The 13884-nt window shown below is 49.5% G+C and overlaps 1 protein-coding gene across 1 annotated transcript in view; it reads left to right on the top strand.

Annotated features, from left to right (window-relative positions):
• The first annotated feature begins 12117 nt into the window (after positions 1-12117).
• Positions 12118-13884, top strand: part of LARP1 (La ribonucleoprotein 1, translational regulator) — a 53073-nt gene continuing 51306 nt past the window's right edge. Inside the window, exon 1 of the mRNA XM_047836050.1 lies at positions 12118-12982. Within this exon, the coding sequence (XP_047692006.1) occupies positions 12541-12982 (442 nt within the window). The 5' untranslated portion in view covers positions 12118-12540. The remainder of the gene's footprint in view (positions 12983-13884) is intronic.

Here is a 13884-nt window from a genome sequence, read left to right as displayed (position 1 = left end):
GGAGACAGCAGAATCCAAAGAAGGCTTCAGGCTCTGAGCTGTCAGCACAGAGCCCGATGCAGGGCTAGAACTCACAAACTGCGAGATCTGAAGTCAGCCGCCCAACAAACTGAGCCACTCAGGCGCCTCACCATTTTATTGTTTTAAAAACGTGAGTTAAGTTTAAAACAATATACTGTCCAGATTTTAAGTATATAATTCAATGAGAGGTTTTCTTCTTTTTCTTTTCTTTTTTTAAAAGATTTTATTTATAAATAATCCCTACACCCAACATGGGTCCCCACAACCCTGAGATCCAGAGTCCCATGTTCCACTGACTGAGCCAGCCAGCCTCCCCCAGTTCAGTGAGTTTTGACAAATGTGGACCCCTATGTATTACAAGATTTTGAGACACAGTAAGATAATTTAGAGAAACTGCAAGACTCCATAGAACTGTTGGAAAGAGTACAGGGTTTGGAGTCAAGAGACCTGGCTACCTGGTCAAGCCTCTGCCATTAACCAGCTGTGACTTTGGGCAAATGCCTTCCCCTCTCTGGGCCTCTGTTTCTGATCTGTGCAGTAAAGTCGATTCTAGGGGCTTCCTCATGCTGTAGGCCCCCAAGGCATGACAGGGGTCGAACAGAGATCACACCAGGCTTCCTGAAATCATGCAGGGGTACTGTGTTCTGCCTACATTTGCAAAATGAACACACCTCACCTGGGTCCTTCAAACCAAATCCCTGAAGAAGAAAAAGGGAAGAAATAACAACAATAAGCAAAGACACCAGAAATCAGCCAAACCGAGCTCTACATCCTGTAGGAATGTACCAAATGGCTTATAAATAAATCCTTCTCAAATTTGTTTGCTCTGGTACATTAACGAAAGAAGATTCTGAAGGGATTAGCTTCAAATTCACAACAAGTATCAAAAACACACTGTTTGCCAAATAGGTTGAGTTTAGCTATTTTGCTGTTTTGGAGCGAATGTGCCTTTGCTAAAAGAGGAAAGAGCTCTCTAATAAAATAAGAGGGGCATGTTGGTGGCTCAGCTGGTTAAGCATCTGACTTCAGCTCAGGTCATGATCTCCTGGTTGGTGAGTTCAAGCCCGACATCGGGCTCCATGCTGACAATGCAGAGCTCACTTGGGATTCTCTCTTTCCCTCTCTCTGCCCCTCCACTGCTCTCTCTCTCAAAATAAATCAATAAACTTTATTAAAAAATAAGATGAATCCCTCATATCTATAGAGTTGTTTTTTTTTTTTTTTTTTTTTTTTTTTTTTACTTCTCAAAGCTGCCTTGTTTATTTCTCATTTGATCTATACATCAGTTCTCTGACAGGAAGCAAGACAGGGATTTTTCTCTTTCCTTTTTTCAGGTGGGGTCCTGAGGCCTGGAACAATGAAGTGGATATTCTCATAGATACCAGCGAGCCCACCCCCTAGATTCCCAGCCCTGTGTGTTTGGGCTGGGCCCCACTATCTCTTTTGCAAACAAATCGATCAACACCAAGAACAGAGTCCAAGAAGATCTAAAAACAATAATAACAACAAGAACACTTCACAGGTAGCAGTTAACAGAAACCGACATTATCACCTTCACTCTATTAATGCTTATGGTTTTCTCAACAGCCTGATGAGGGTTCTCCCTATTTTGCAGAAGATGAACAGAGGCACAGCGAGGGGTCATGGCTTGCTCAGGCTCACATAGCAAGTAGGTTACAGAGCTGGGATTCTGCAAACCCCCTGGCTTACAGCCCAGACTTTTTGCCCCTATGCTACACTGCCTCGTGTTCCACCAACCATCTGATTAAAGGACTTCCTAAAGCTGTTCACTGGTGAGATGAGCAGCCCTAAGAGACAGCAAGGCCCCTATTCTGAGCACTACAAGTAGAACCCAGGTGACCACAACCACTAGTGAGCAAAGTTTAGAAGGCAGTTACCTTTAAGGCAGAGGGCCGGGCCAAACGTCCAGAGATTATAGGATTTGATGAAAACTCCCAAAGATTGCAGTCTTTCACATCAGGACAGTGACAAGGCCTCTTGGCCCTTAGGCTTCCAGACTGACCAGCCTCTCCCAGGTGGCTGTGCATAGATCATCCTGAAAATCTGACAGCATGGTTCCCAGCCCAGGGACTGAGGAGGAGGGACAGCAGAACACAAAATGACAGGGTGTCTGCTGCCCGATTAAACCAGTTGCGCTGTGTGCAGGGCCACGGTGCTGCAACATACTAGGCTCACTCCTGGGCCCGAGGCCCAGATATTAGTCACAGACCCGTAGTCAGAGCTCTAAAGGCTCCCAGCAGCACCCTGTTCAAGCACTGCTTTTCACACGTGGGGAGACGAAGGCCCAGAGAAGGGAAGCACCTTGCTAGAGGCCACACAGCATTCGTTCAACCAAATATTAAGTGCCTACTGTGCAAAGCACTGTACTTGGGACTGGGAATTAAGGGTGAAAACACAGCCACAAGCTTCAGTTCCGTGGAGTTCAGACATTAGTGAAGGAAATGGGCAAAAGGAGGTAAACACATAAAATCAGAGATTGTGATCTGTGCTATGAAGAACATGGAGTGCTTCAGCCAAGTTGATCGAGGAAGGTCTCTCTGAGAAGGGGCCCTCTAAAGCTGGGGCTTGAAGGATGAGAAGAGTATGGTGTTCGAGTGTGTGCATGTGCTGGGCGGGGGGTGGGGGGGGCATGTGTTCCAGGCAGTGGGAACTCTTTGCCCTAGAGCCCCCGGGCTGGAAGGAGCTCTATGTGTTTAAGAAGCTGGCATTGGGGCGCCTGCGTGGCTCAGTCGGTTAAGCGTCCGACTTCAGCTCAGGTCATGATCTCGCAGTCCATGAGTTCGAGCCCCGCATCAGGCTCTGGGCTGATGGCTCAGACCCTGGAGCCTGCTTCCCATTCTGTGTCTCCCTCTCTCTCTGCCCCTCCCCCGTTCATGCTCTGTCTCTCTCTGTCTCAAAAATAAATAAATGTTAAAAAAAAATTAAAAAAAAAAAAGGAAGCTGGCACATGGCAGGCAGGGGGAGAGGAGCAGAGAGGGGGGAGTAGGGGGAGTAGGGGGTGGGCAGAGTCTCGAGCACATAGGGTCTTGTGGGCTGAGGTGACAGGTCTGGAGTTTATTCTTGTTGCAATACAAAGTCGATGGAGGGTCTTTTGCAGGAGAGTGGCAGGCATGCCTTAACATTTCCTGCTTTTCTTGTTTGAAGGGCCCCCTGGGAGCCCCATCACCCTGGAGGCTGGCAGAAAATGCATCAGGCAGTGCTACTCACACAAAATGAGCCTGGCTCTCCCTTGTCTCTATCTAGGGATCATCTCTACGCACTTTACCCACATTAAGTAATTAGACCACTCACATTATTTGAGGTTCCCCCCTTCCTACCATGTGTCACAAATCTAGAAACTCAAGTGCTGTGTGACCCTGTGGGAATTGGAAAACCTCTCTGATCCAGTGACTGTCACTGGGACAGGCAGTCAGGAGCCTTCATCAGCTTGCCACAGCCTTTTCCCACCTCATTCCTGTGACCAGCACTCATCCTCTTTGTCATAGAGGTATGAAACATTAGAAACTGCTATCAAGACTGCTAGGATGGGAAGAAACTTCCAGGACCTTCAGACTTTTTTTTTTTTTTTTTTTATGGGAAAACTAAAGTCCAGAGAAGAAAGGGGACTTATCTAGGTTCCATAAGAAATAGCAGCAGGGCCAGACCTCTTCCTACATCCCTTTGTCTGAAACCACCCCAGCAGAAAGGGAGTTAGTGTTTCTCAAAAGGGGTTCTCAGATTTGCTCTGTGTCACATGAATTTGGGGAATGCTCTCCTTCTGAGAGATTTACCATGAATGCTAGAGGCCCCAAGACACCCCAGAGCAAAACATTTATTTAACATTGCTTAAGTAAGCCCAATGTTTTCCCAAATAGTTTGATGGCAGATTCCATCTTGGTGGATTATCTATTCACATTCTCGGGAATTTCCCTTGGGAACTGCCACCCGGAACAAAAAAAAGCCCCTGTCTACAGACCCTGCCGTTATCATTATTATTCTTGCTATCATTATCATCGAGGGCAGGGGCCATCCTTCATACTCCATTCAGCTCATGTGATCACACCTCCCTCCAGGTGTCCTGCATGGTGCTGAGTACTCAGGGGTGATGACACAGATCAATTACTCAAAAACAGTGACAATGCGTATTGACTCTGGACCTCCTGAGTCGCATGGCCTCATCTGAGATAAGGGGCAGCTTATTTCTTTTCTCTTCTTGACCAAGGGAAAGGCCTGCGGAAGCCTTGGCAGGGAAACTCATAAACATCCCTGAAGGTCACCAAATGCTAAAGCAATCTGCCCCCCCACCCCGTTTATACTGGACAAAGCCCATTCCCTAATTTTAAGTTTTAACTCAAGTACAGCCACCTCCAGGAAGGCTTCCCTGACTACTTCGTTCCTGTCCCTCTGGCCTGTGCTCCTCTCTGCCTCCCCTTTAGTTTCCAGAACTTGTCTATACCATGTGTTTAGTGACTGGCATTGTATCAGCCTGTGCAGGGATCTAAATAAGGGTAGTCAGCTGGTTGGCTGGGAGTCACAAACACCAGAGGAGGGGTTGGGCCTGAGGCTCACTAGCATGTGCTGGGCCCATCTAATCACAGTTAAATTCAATTAAAAAAAGAATACTGTGTGGGCCAAACAAAACATGCCTGTGGACTGAAATTGGCCAGAAGGCTGACAGCTTACAACAGCTAGAATATTATCTGGAGAAGGAAGGCATTGCATTTGGAATCTAGAGAAGTCCTGAAGCTGCCATCAATTAGCATCAGGACTCTGGATAAACACCTCATCTTTCTGAGGATTGGTTTCCTCATCTATAGATTAGACACTTGCTCTGATTTTTTAATGGGATTTTTGAGAATGATTCTCTTGATTCTATGCTACTATAATAATAGGGAACATTTGTTCAGTATGTACTATTTGTGAGGTTCTGTTCTAAGCACTTTGCATGTGTTAACTCACTTAATCCTCACAATAACCCTAAAGGGAGGTGTTTTTTTCATCTCCAATTTACAGATGAGAAAACTGACACAGAGAGAGGTGAAGGAGGAACTTGCCTGAGGTTACAGGGCTGAAAGGTGGCAGAGCTGGGACTATAAAACTCTTTCACAGATGTTGGTTTATTTAATGTTCTCAAAAGCATAGTGAATTTTATCAGCTAACTATTTTCCTTTCACCATTTTATAGACGGAAACAATAAAGCTCAGAGAAGTGAAGTAAATTGCCTAACATCACACAGCTAGAAAGCAGACAAACCTAAACTTGGACCTAATTCTTTTGACTTCAAACCCTTTACCTTTTTTCCCCTGTGCTATAGGCAAAGGACAGGCAAGTTGTGTGTGAACAGAACACCGTGCTGGTGTAGAGAATTTTGTTCCCTGGGGCAGAGACCATGTCTTGCCCTTTATTGTTTCCACTCTAGTCCCTAAGTCAGGGCCCTTCTCTTCTGGGAGCTCAGTACTTGTGACTAATTATGGTCATGTTGCCAGGAAAATTGCTGTCTGCCTTTGTTTTGGCTGCTAATTTCTACCTGCCTCCGTGAACTGAGATGTTTCCAGTCACTGGAATGATTGAACATGGTTACCTGAGTTTGTCTGACTGGTGTGGTGGGAGGTTTGCATTTCCAATGCGTGCTGTATCTCCTGTGGGATGGTGGAGGGGTCTGGAATGAGAGGGTGTGACCTGGGTTCTCATCCTGATTCTGCTGTCCTGGGATCCTAGAGCATTTATCTGAACTTCTGTGAGGCTCAGTTCTTCAGCGGCCAATTGGAGACAATCACATCTGTCTTGTCTCCATGAAAGCCCTTTGGGAAATGCAGTGTGGCACAAACCGAAGATGGGCAGATGTGAGCAAACCATAGGTGCTCAATAGATGACACAACTAACTGTGTGAAGGGCATTTGCAAATGATGTGGGGACAGTGCTCATAATACAGTGTTAAGGCAGGGAAGCAAGAAATAAAACTGCTGAATTTGCAGTACTGCCTCAATTAGATAAAATATACATAGAGAAAAGATGAGAAGAAAATACACCAACACGTTGCCAGTGAGTGCCTCTGGGTTGTGGGCTTATATACACGTTTTGCTTTGTTAGACTTAAAATACTTTGTTTGTTAAAGTTAGCACATTTTATTTTCACATTATATTTTATCATTTCAAAGTATATATATAATTTATATAATTATACTAAACATTTATTATCTACATTATATATTAAGTATACATGAAAGTTAGCACTTGGTCCTTGACAGTATCATTCTAGTTACTGAAACACTGATGTGATCAGGAGCGATCCTGCACTCATTCATTCATTCATTCATCCATTCATTTGTCCAGAAAATACACTGAGGGCCTGCTGTCCAGAAAATACACTGAGTGGTGCTGTGAAGGCACCACTGATGACTACAATAAGAAACACTAAGAACAATGGGATGCAATCCCTGCCTTCAAGAAACATAATCTAGATGGAAGATAAGACATACTTATAAGTAACCATAATTGAGGGCAGAAAGGAAATAAACAATACTATATGCTTTAGGGAAATTGCCACTAGGAGTTAAGACTGGGGAGAAATCAGGGTGCCTGGGTGGCTCAGTCAGTTGAGTGTCCGACTTCAGCTCAGGTCATGATCTCGTTGTTCATGAGTTTGAGCCCTGCATCGGGCTCTGTGGTGACAGCTCAGAGCCTGGGGCCTGCTTCTGATGCTGTGTCTCAGTCTTTCTCTGTCCCTCCCTTGCTCATGTGGTCTCTCTTTCTCTCCAAATTAAATAAACATTAAAAATTTAAAAAAAGAGTGGGGAGAAATCTATTCTAGTTCTGGAAATTAAATAAGATTTTGTGAAAAAGTTGGCATTTTGTGTTGAGCCTTGAAGGATAAGTAGAATTCTGGACAAATGGAAATGGAATGGCATTACTGGCAATAATAAAAGTAACGAAAGGTAATGTTTACTTATTGCATACTATGTGCAAGCATTGTCCTATTAAATTATACACATTACCTCCTTTAAAAATCACCAGAGCTCTATGAGATAAGTAGTATTATCATCTCCAGTGTACAGATGGGGAAACTGAGGCTTAGAAGTTAAATATTTGTTCAAAGTCAGCAGATGGTCAAGCTGGGATTCACCCTCAGGACCTCACTATGAACAGGAATGTCACAGTGAAAGAATTTACATGAATTGAGGCAGGAAAGTGTGGGGGCCACAGGGTGTAAGACCAGGAGCTTCCCAAAAGCAGGGAATTTGTGTATCTTGCTCACTTCTCTATGTCCAGGGCCTAGGCAGTACCTGGCACATTGTAGATGCTTAATAAATATTTGTGGAAGGAAAGAAACAGTGAGTGGTCCACTGCTGCTGGGGTATTGGGTGTGGTAGAGGCAGCAGGACAGGGAGGGGCGCAAATGGGAGTTGTTAAGCAGAGGCAGGGCTCGGTTCATGAAAGAGTCCAGAGAACTGGCTCAGGCAGTGTGGGAGGCTGCATCGAGGCGGGAGGCGGGGGACAATCAGTGGACAAGCTCATCATGAGACCATCTGAGGAGTGTAGGCATGCCAGGGAGGGGCGTGGGGCTGGGGGAAGGGGGAAGAATGGAGGAGAGAGAGGCTGAGGTGAGGCCTGTCTCTGCGTCCAAGTGGTGAATGTGTTGGAAGTTAAATTCTCTGTCAGACCTTCTTCATTACAAACCCATGCTCCTCTTTTACTAACCCCCTGGGGAGGCTTGGCTGCCTCTGAGCCTACTTCCTCATCTGTAAAATGGGAATAATCATACTTACACAAATTGTGTTGCTCTGGGGGCTAACGAGGTACTACGGGAACACACAGTACCCCCGCCATCCCACCTCAGTTAACTATTGCCGTTTGCATTTACTTCACAAGAAGAGATCTAGGCTGAGCCTCCTCCCATGAAGCGAAATAAATTTTGTGGCATGTGCCAAAAAACCCAAGAGTTCTCAGAGTTTGGAAAAACACTCCCCAGCTGGCACTGTTCGTATAGGCCAAGGCCCCTCCCTTGCTGACCCCACCCACTCCTCCATGTCTGCTTAGAGGCCTCCTGCCCAGGAGCCCCTGATATCAGAAGATAAGTTACACAGCCCAAGTTCTTCCAGAAACACAAGGTCCTTTGGAAAATCAAACTGAAAGAGGAGAAAAACCGTACATCTATGTGTATTAAAAATTTTCATCCTAACACAGATAACTCAAGGAACCTCACCACCTTTTACCAATGCTTCCCCCAAAAGAATGAAGTTTCATGGAAACTGTACCTTTCTTCACCTTGATAAGCCAGAGAGGCAGGTATTATGCTTCCCATTTTGTGGAGAGAGAAATGGAAGCCCGGGAAGGCAAAGAGGCTGCCCAAAGTCATTCAGCAAAGCCGGAGATGATCTGCAGCTTATCAATCAGGTCTCTAGGCTATCTGTCCCTCATGTGGCCTCTTCTGTCTTCAGGAAGTTGTCAGCACTGGGAGCAAACAAGCACATAATTAAATACAAATAGGTATTTGGACCCACTTTATAATATTTATTTATTTATTTAAAAAATTTTTTTTAACGTTTATTTATTTTTGAGACAGGGAGAGACAGCATGAATGAGGGAGGGTCAGAGAGAGAGGGAGACACAGAATCTGAAACAGGCGGAGCTCAAACTCACGGACCGCGAGATCATGACCTGAGCCGAAGTTGGATGCTTAACTGACTGAGCCACCTAGGCGCCCCCATAATTTTTATTTTTTAAGTTTGATTTTCTCACTGTGTGTCTCTGTGTTTTTAAGCACATGGGGTGTTGAAGCCCTGGGTGCCACACAAGTTAGTTTGATTCTTGTCACTTTCTGCCCAAAGCAAATCTTGTCTTACCTCCTTTTAGGCCTGAGGTGAACTATTGCTTAATTACTTGCCCCTCTCCCCCCAATTAGAGTTTACTTTTGGGTGAAACAAGATTCCATATCTTTAGGATCTTCCCTAGACTTATGTATTTGATGGGTTCTCCATAATTACTTGTGAATTTTGCAATGGAAGGAAGAGAGGCAGGCCTTACAGTGTGGTATGGGGGTAAGGATACGGTCTGGGAAGTTACACTGCCCTGAAAAAGGTCACTCTGATATTCAGCTGCTGCCTGTGACTCCAGACACCCACCTAACTTTCTTATTTTCTTTGATGAACTTCAGTCACCTTCATTTGTGATTGAAGATAACAGCTACCTGGCCTTGGCATGCCTGGCACATAGTAGGGACTCAATAATTATTTGTGGCCAGAATTAACACCTATCTCATTGCGTTATTGTGAGAATTAAGTGAGATAATGAATGTCAAGTAGTTCTCATAGAACCTGGCATATAGTTGCTACTCAGTAAAAGTAACTACTAATTTTGGTCATTATTAACATTTAGAACTGAATATAGAATGCCACATTGGGTCAGGAATTTTTAAAAACTTGAATTCAGGGGCATCTAGGTGGCTTGGTCAGTTGAGTGTCCAACTCTTGATTTCAGCTCAGGTCATGGTCCCAGGGTCATGGATTGAGCCCCATAACAGGCTCCACGCTCAGCATGGAACCTGCTTAAGATTCTCTTTCTCCTTCTGCCCCTCTCTTGCTCACACACTCTCTCTAAAATTAAATTAAATTAAATTAAATTAAATTAAATTAAATTAAAATAAAATAAAAATAATAAAAACCTGAATTCAAATCCCAATTCCAACATTTTATGTAGAAAAGGCTACTGGACGTAGGATCAAGAAATTCAGGTGTGAGACCTGGTTCTGCCATGAACTAGCTGTGTGACCTTGCTTAAATAACTTCACTTCTCTGAACCTCTCTGCCCTCATCTGCAAAACAAGGAAATTGAGTAATCGTTGAGATTCCTTTTTCCAGCTCTAACAGCCTTAGTTTAAGATGTAGTCTTTTTATTTTGTCTCTGGCCCCAGTTCTCCCATTTGCAAAATGATGCACTGGTGTTTAGGAGCCCCTTTCTGGGGCAGAGCAGGCCCAGTGCATGCAGATCCCAGTGCCCCTCCAGCCTTCAAACAGCAGGCCTGGTGGTGCTTGTTCAGCTCAGACTGATGGCTGGGTAGTGTGAATGGGATACTTGTGCACACAGTCCTGGTCCCCTCACAAGTTACATGGGGGCGCCTCTACCCTCCAACTCCAACTATAGGCACATAGAAAAGAATGACCAATGACCATAATGTCCCTTATTAACAAGGTTCAGAGAAAGTCTAGTGTGAATAACCTCTTCAGGAAATACCAGTTAAGTATGATAAAAAATAGTGCATTCCAGTGGCAAGGTACAATAATTTACCTTCCGATTAAGGGCATATATAATACAATTATGAAGAATCCTGCTCAAATTCATTGAGATTCCTGTGATCATTACCTTCCTTGGTACCTCTTTTGAAGCACCAGTCTCAGTCTCTATAATTTACACCGCACTTTGACTAACGTCTCATTTGACCCCTCACAGAAGCTGAGAGGGTAGAAGCAAGTTAGGCATAATTTTACCCCCATTTCACCACCAGGAAAGGGGTGCCCATGGAAGGTTGGAATGCTGACCAATGTGCAGAGGCTAAGTTGCAAGTTATGGAAGAGCTGGAACTAGACGTCAGATTATCCCCCAACAGCACCTCTCCCCAATAGTCATGGTTACAACCAGCCTCGTCCCCTGGGGCAATTCCAAGAGGCTTTTCAATAAGCCTTTTCCCAAATCCAGCAGGTCATGTATTCTAATCCTTGCCTTGGAGATGGCCAACATTCCAGGCTGTTATGTCTTGAGGTGATGGGATCACAGCCAGTCAGAACCAGGAATTCTCCAAGTGAGGTGTGGGACCACCAGATGGGTAAGCATCCAAGGAGGTTTGTTAGACTTGCGGGTTTCAAGGTCCCATCCCAGACATATTCCATTCGAAAACATTTGGAATCTGCACAAGGTTTTCCCTCATCATCCATACTGAAGTAGCTGATCTAGTTTAACCAACCACTGTAGTAGTTATTGTCTTCATAGAAAGGAAACAAGCATTTATCACTGTTTATTGTCTTTCTCCACCTCGGAGTGTAAATTCCAGGATAGAGACCTTGTTCGCCTGATTGCCAAACGCCCTTTCCTAGAACCCTTCAGGCTCTCACAGTACGAGGTTAGTAAATATTTATTGAATGTGCATTGAAGTTTGAAATCACTGTCATTTACCATTGGTTCGTTTTACAATAGAGAAACTGAGGTCCACTGAGGAAATGACTGCTGCAGAGTTGGTAAGGGGCAGGGCCAGGGCCAGGATAAAATCTCAGGTATCTGAGTCCCAATCACGTTGGTTCAACTCCGCCCTAAGCAATTCTTTAGAAAAAAAACATTTCCTGCCCATGAATATTCGGTTTCGGGGGCCTGGCCAGGTTGGGGGTTGGTAATTCCGTTCCCACTTCGTCGGCACTCTTGTCCCCGTGGGTTAAGGGCCTGCCTTCGGGGCCGGGCGTCGAACCGAACTCCGGGCAGTGTCCTGGCCGTCCGGGGCCGCGGGGAGGAGCCCAGTACGGCCCGGAGAGGTGAGGGCGACTCGCCCAAGGTCACCCGGGCGGGCCCGGAGGGGCCAGGCCCGCGGGGCGCCAGGCAGCTGGCGGCGTCGTCGCGTCCTCGAAGTGGATGGGCACCTCTCTCCTTCACTCTGTAAATCCGGGATGACATTAATGGCTCCTTCTCCCGAATTCGGTGCACTTAGCCTAAAGAGCGCGAGCAGGCCGGGTCGGCCGCGTGGCCCGTTCCCATGTGCTCCACCTGCGAACGCTCTGACGTGCTGGCCCTTTAAGACACCTCCCCCTCTTCCCCCACCCACCTCTCCTGCCCCCCTCAATGCCCTCCCTCCCGAATTGCATCAGGCACGTGCTCGCCCCCGTCCGGTCGGAGCACCCCTCACCCCCCAGCCCGGGAGGTGCTCCGAGGAGTCAGAGGCTAGGGGCGGGGTGAGGGGCGGGGCCGCGAGGCTGTGTGCGCGCGCGCTCCCGCCGCCTTCGCCCGCCCGCCCGTCGCCGAGGGCCGGCCTCGGCGGGCGCGTCCCCGCGGCGCCGTCCCCTCCCCTCGCCCGCCGCGTCGCGAGGCGCGCGCCCGCCCGCCGCCTGCCGCGGATCGCGTGGTCGCCTCGGCTCGCCGCGCCTCTCCCCCGTCCGTCCATATTGCTGCAGCCCCCGAGCCGGGAAGCCCGGGCCGCCCCGGCGGCGGGGGGGAGGGAGGGACGGGACGAGAAGCCTGCCGGGCTCGGGGTGGGGGCGCCCTGCGAGGAACGGGCGGGGGGGGACGCGCGCCGAGGAGGCCTGGACCGCAGAGTGGGGGGCCTTCCTCCCCCCCCCCCCCGCCCAGCCAGTGGGCCTCGGATCTACGGCGGCTGCATCCGACCGCGAGGGGGGCCGCGCCTAGCGTGAACCCCGACCCTTCTCCGCAGGGACTGGGGCCCAGCGCCCCGGAGGAAGGCGTCGCGGGTGCCCTGAAAGCCAAGTTCGAGGCGGGGGAGGCAGCCTCGGGCGCGCCCGGCTTCTCCGGGGGGGCGGGCGCGCAGATGGCCACTCAGGTGGAGCCGCTGCTGCCGGGGGGCGCCCCGCTCTTGCAGGCCGAAGAGCACGGGGGTCTAGTGAGGAAGAAGCCGCCGCCGCCGCCGCCCGAGGGCAAGGGCGAACCCGGGGCGAACGACGTCGGCGGGGGGGAGCCGGACGGCGGCGCCCGGAGATCTCGGCCGCCCTGCGCCAAGCCACACAAGGAGGGCACCGGGCAGCTGGAGCGCGAGAGCCCGCGGCCGCCGCAGCCACCCGGCGCCGAGGGCCTGGCCGTCAGCGACGGGGAGGAGGGCGGCGGCGGCGAGCCGGGAGCAGGCGGAGGAGCGGTCGGAGCCGCGGGCGCCGGGCGCCGTGACTTCGTGGAGGCCCCTCCGCCCAAGGTGAACCCGTGGACTAAGAACGCGCTGCCGCCGGTCCTGGCCACGGTGAACGGACAGTCCCCTCCAGGTGGGTCTCCCTGTTTGCTATCCTGGGTCCAGGGACCTCTTCCGGAGACTTGGGCGTCCCCTCCCCCAGCGGCCTTCAGGGCCCGGGGGTCCGCCACTGGTAGTGGTGACTCGGGATTTTTTTTTTTAATTGCCTCTTGGGTCGCCGTGCTGTCCTTCCCGACATACTCGGGAAGCTGCCCCTGCCGGAGGGCCCAGCCCTCGGGAGCCCGCGGCCACCGCTTGGGCCTCAGCGGTTAGTGGGCAACGGCGTGGTCCGGGCCTACCTCGCCAGGAGAGGGTGGGCGCTGGTTTCGGTGAAAAGGGCCCACCTACCCCCCTCCCTCCGCGTGTTGGGTGTCGAGGACGGTTTCTAGCCTAACCCCTTTTTGGGAAGCCCCTTTTCCCACCCCGCCCCATGCTCCCCGTTTTGGTAGCGTTGCGATCGTCCCCATGTTGTAAATGTTTAATGAGCATATGTCATGGGCAGCGAAGCGCCGGGTGATGAGTTGATACCGACCACACGGATTCGGGATTTAAAAGTTAACAAGTTTCGTTCTCTGGTAGACGATTATAGGCGGTAGAATCGCCATTGGTGACGGGTTGAGGGGTCGGTTACGGGGAGAATGATGAGAAGAGGAAACCCAACGTGTCATTGAATTCGGTGGTTTCCCTTCCCGATCCCGGGGACCTTCCGCCTCGAGAGGGAGCCGGATGGCGAGTGTGCGGGGATCCAGTTAGGGGCTGGCGGAAAATGTGAGGCGAGGAAAGGGGCATGCGGCGACACGAGGGGCGTGTGGCGACGGGGGAGGGAGTGGCCGGGCTGGGCGGGCGGGTGACAGTTGGGCGCCATGCGCCGCGCCGCCGGCCCGCGGACTGCTCGCGGCCGCTGGGCCTGTGCGTTCGGCGCCCGCCGCCGCGCTG

The sequence above is a fragment of the Prionailurus viverrinus genome, chromosome A1 (assembly GCF_022837055.1).
Source record: "Prionailurus viverrinus isolate Anna chromosome A1, UM_Priviv_1.0, whole genome shotgun sequence".
Lineage (NCBI taxonomy): Eukaryota > Metazoa > Chordata > Mammalia > Carnivora > Felidae > Prionailurus > Prionailurus viverrinus.
This window is presented reverse-complemented; position numbering and strand designations above follow the sequence as displayed.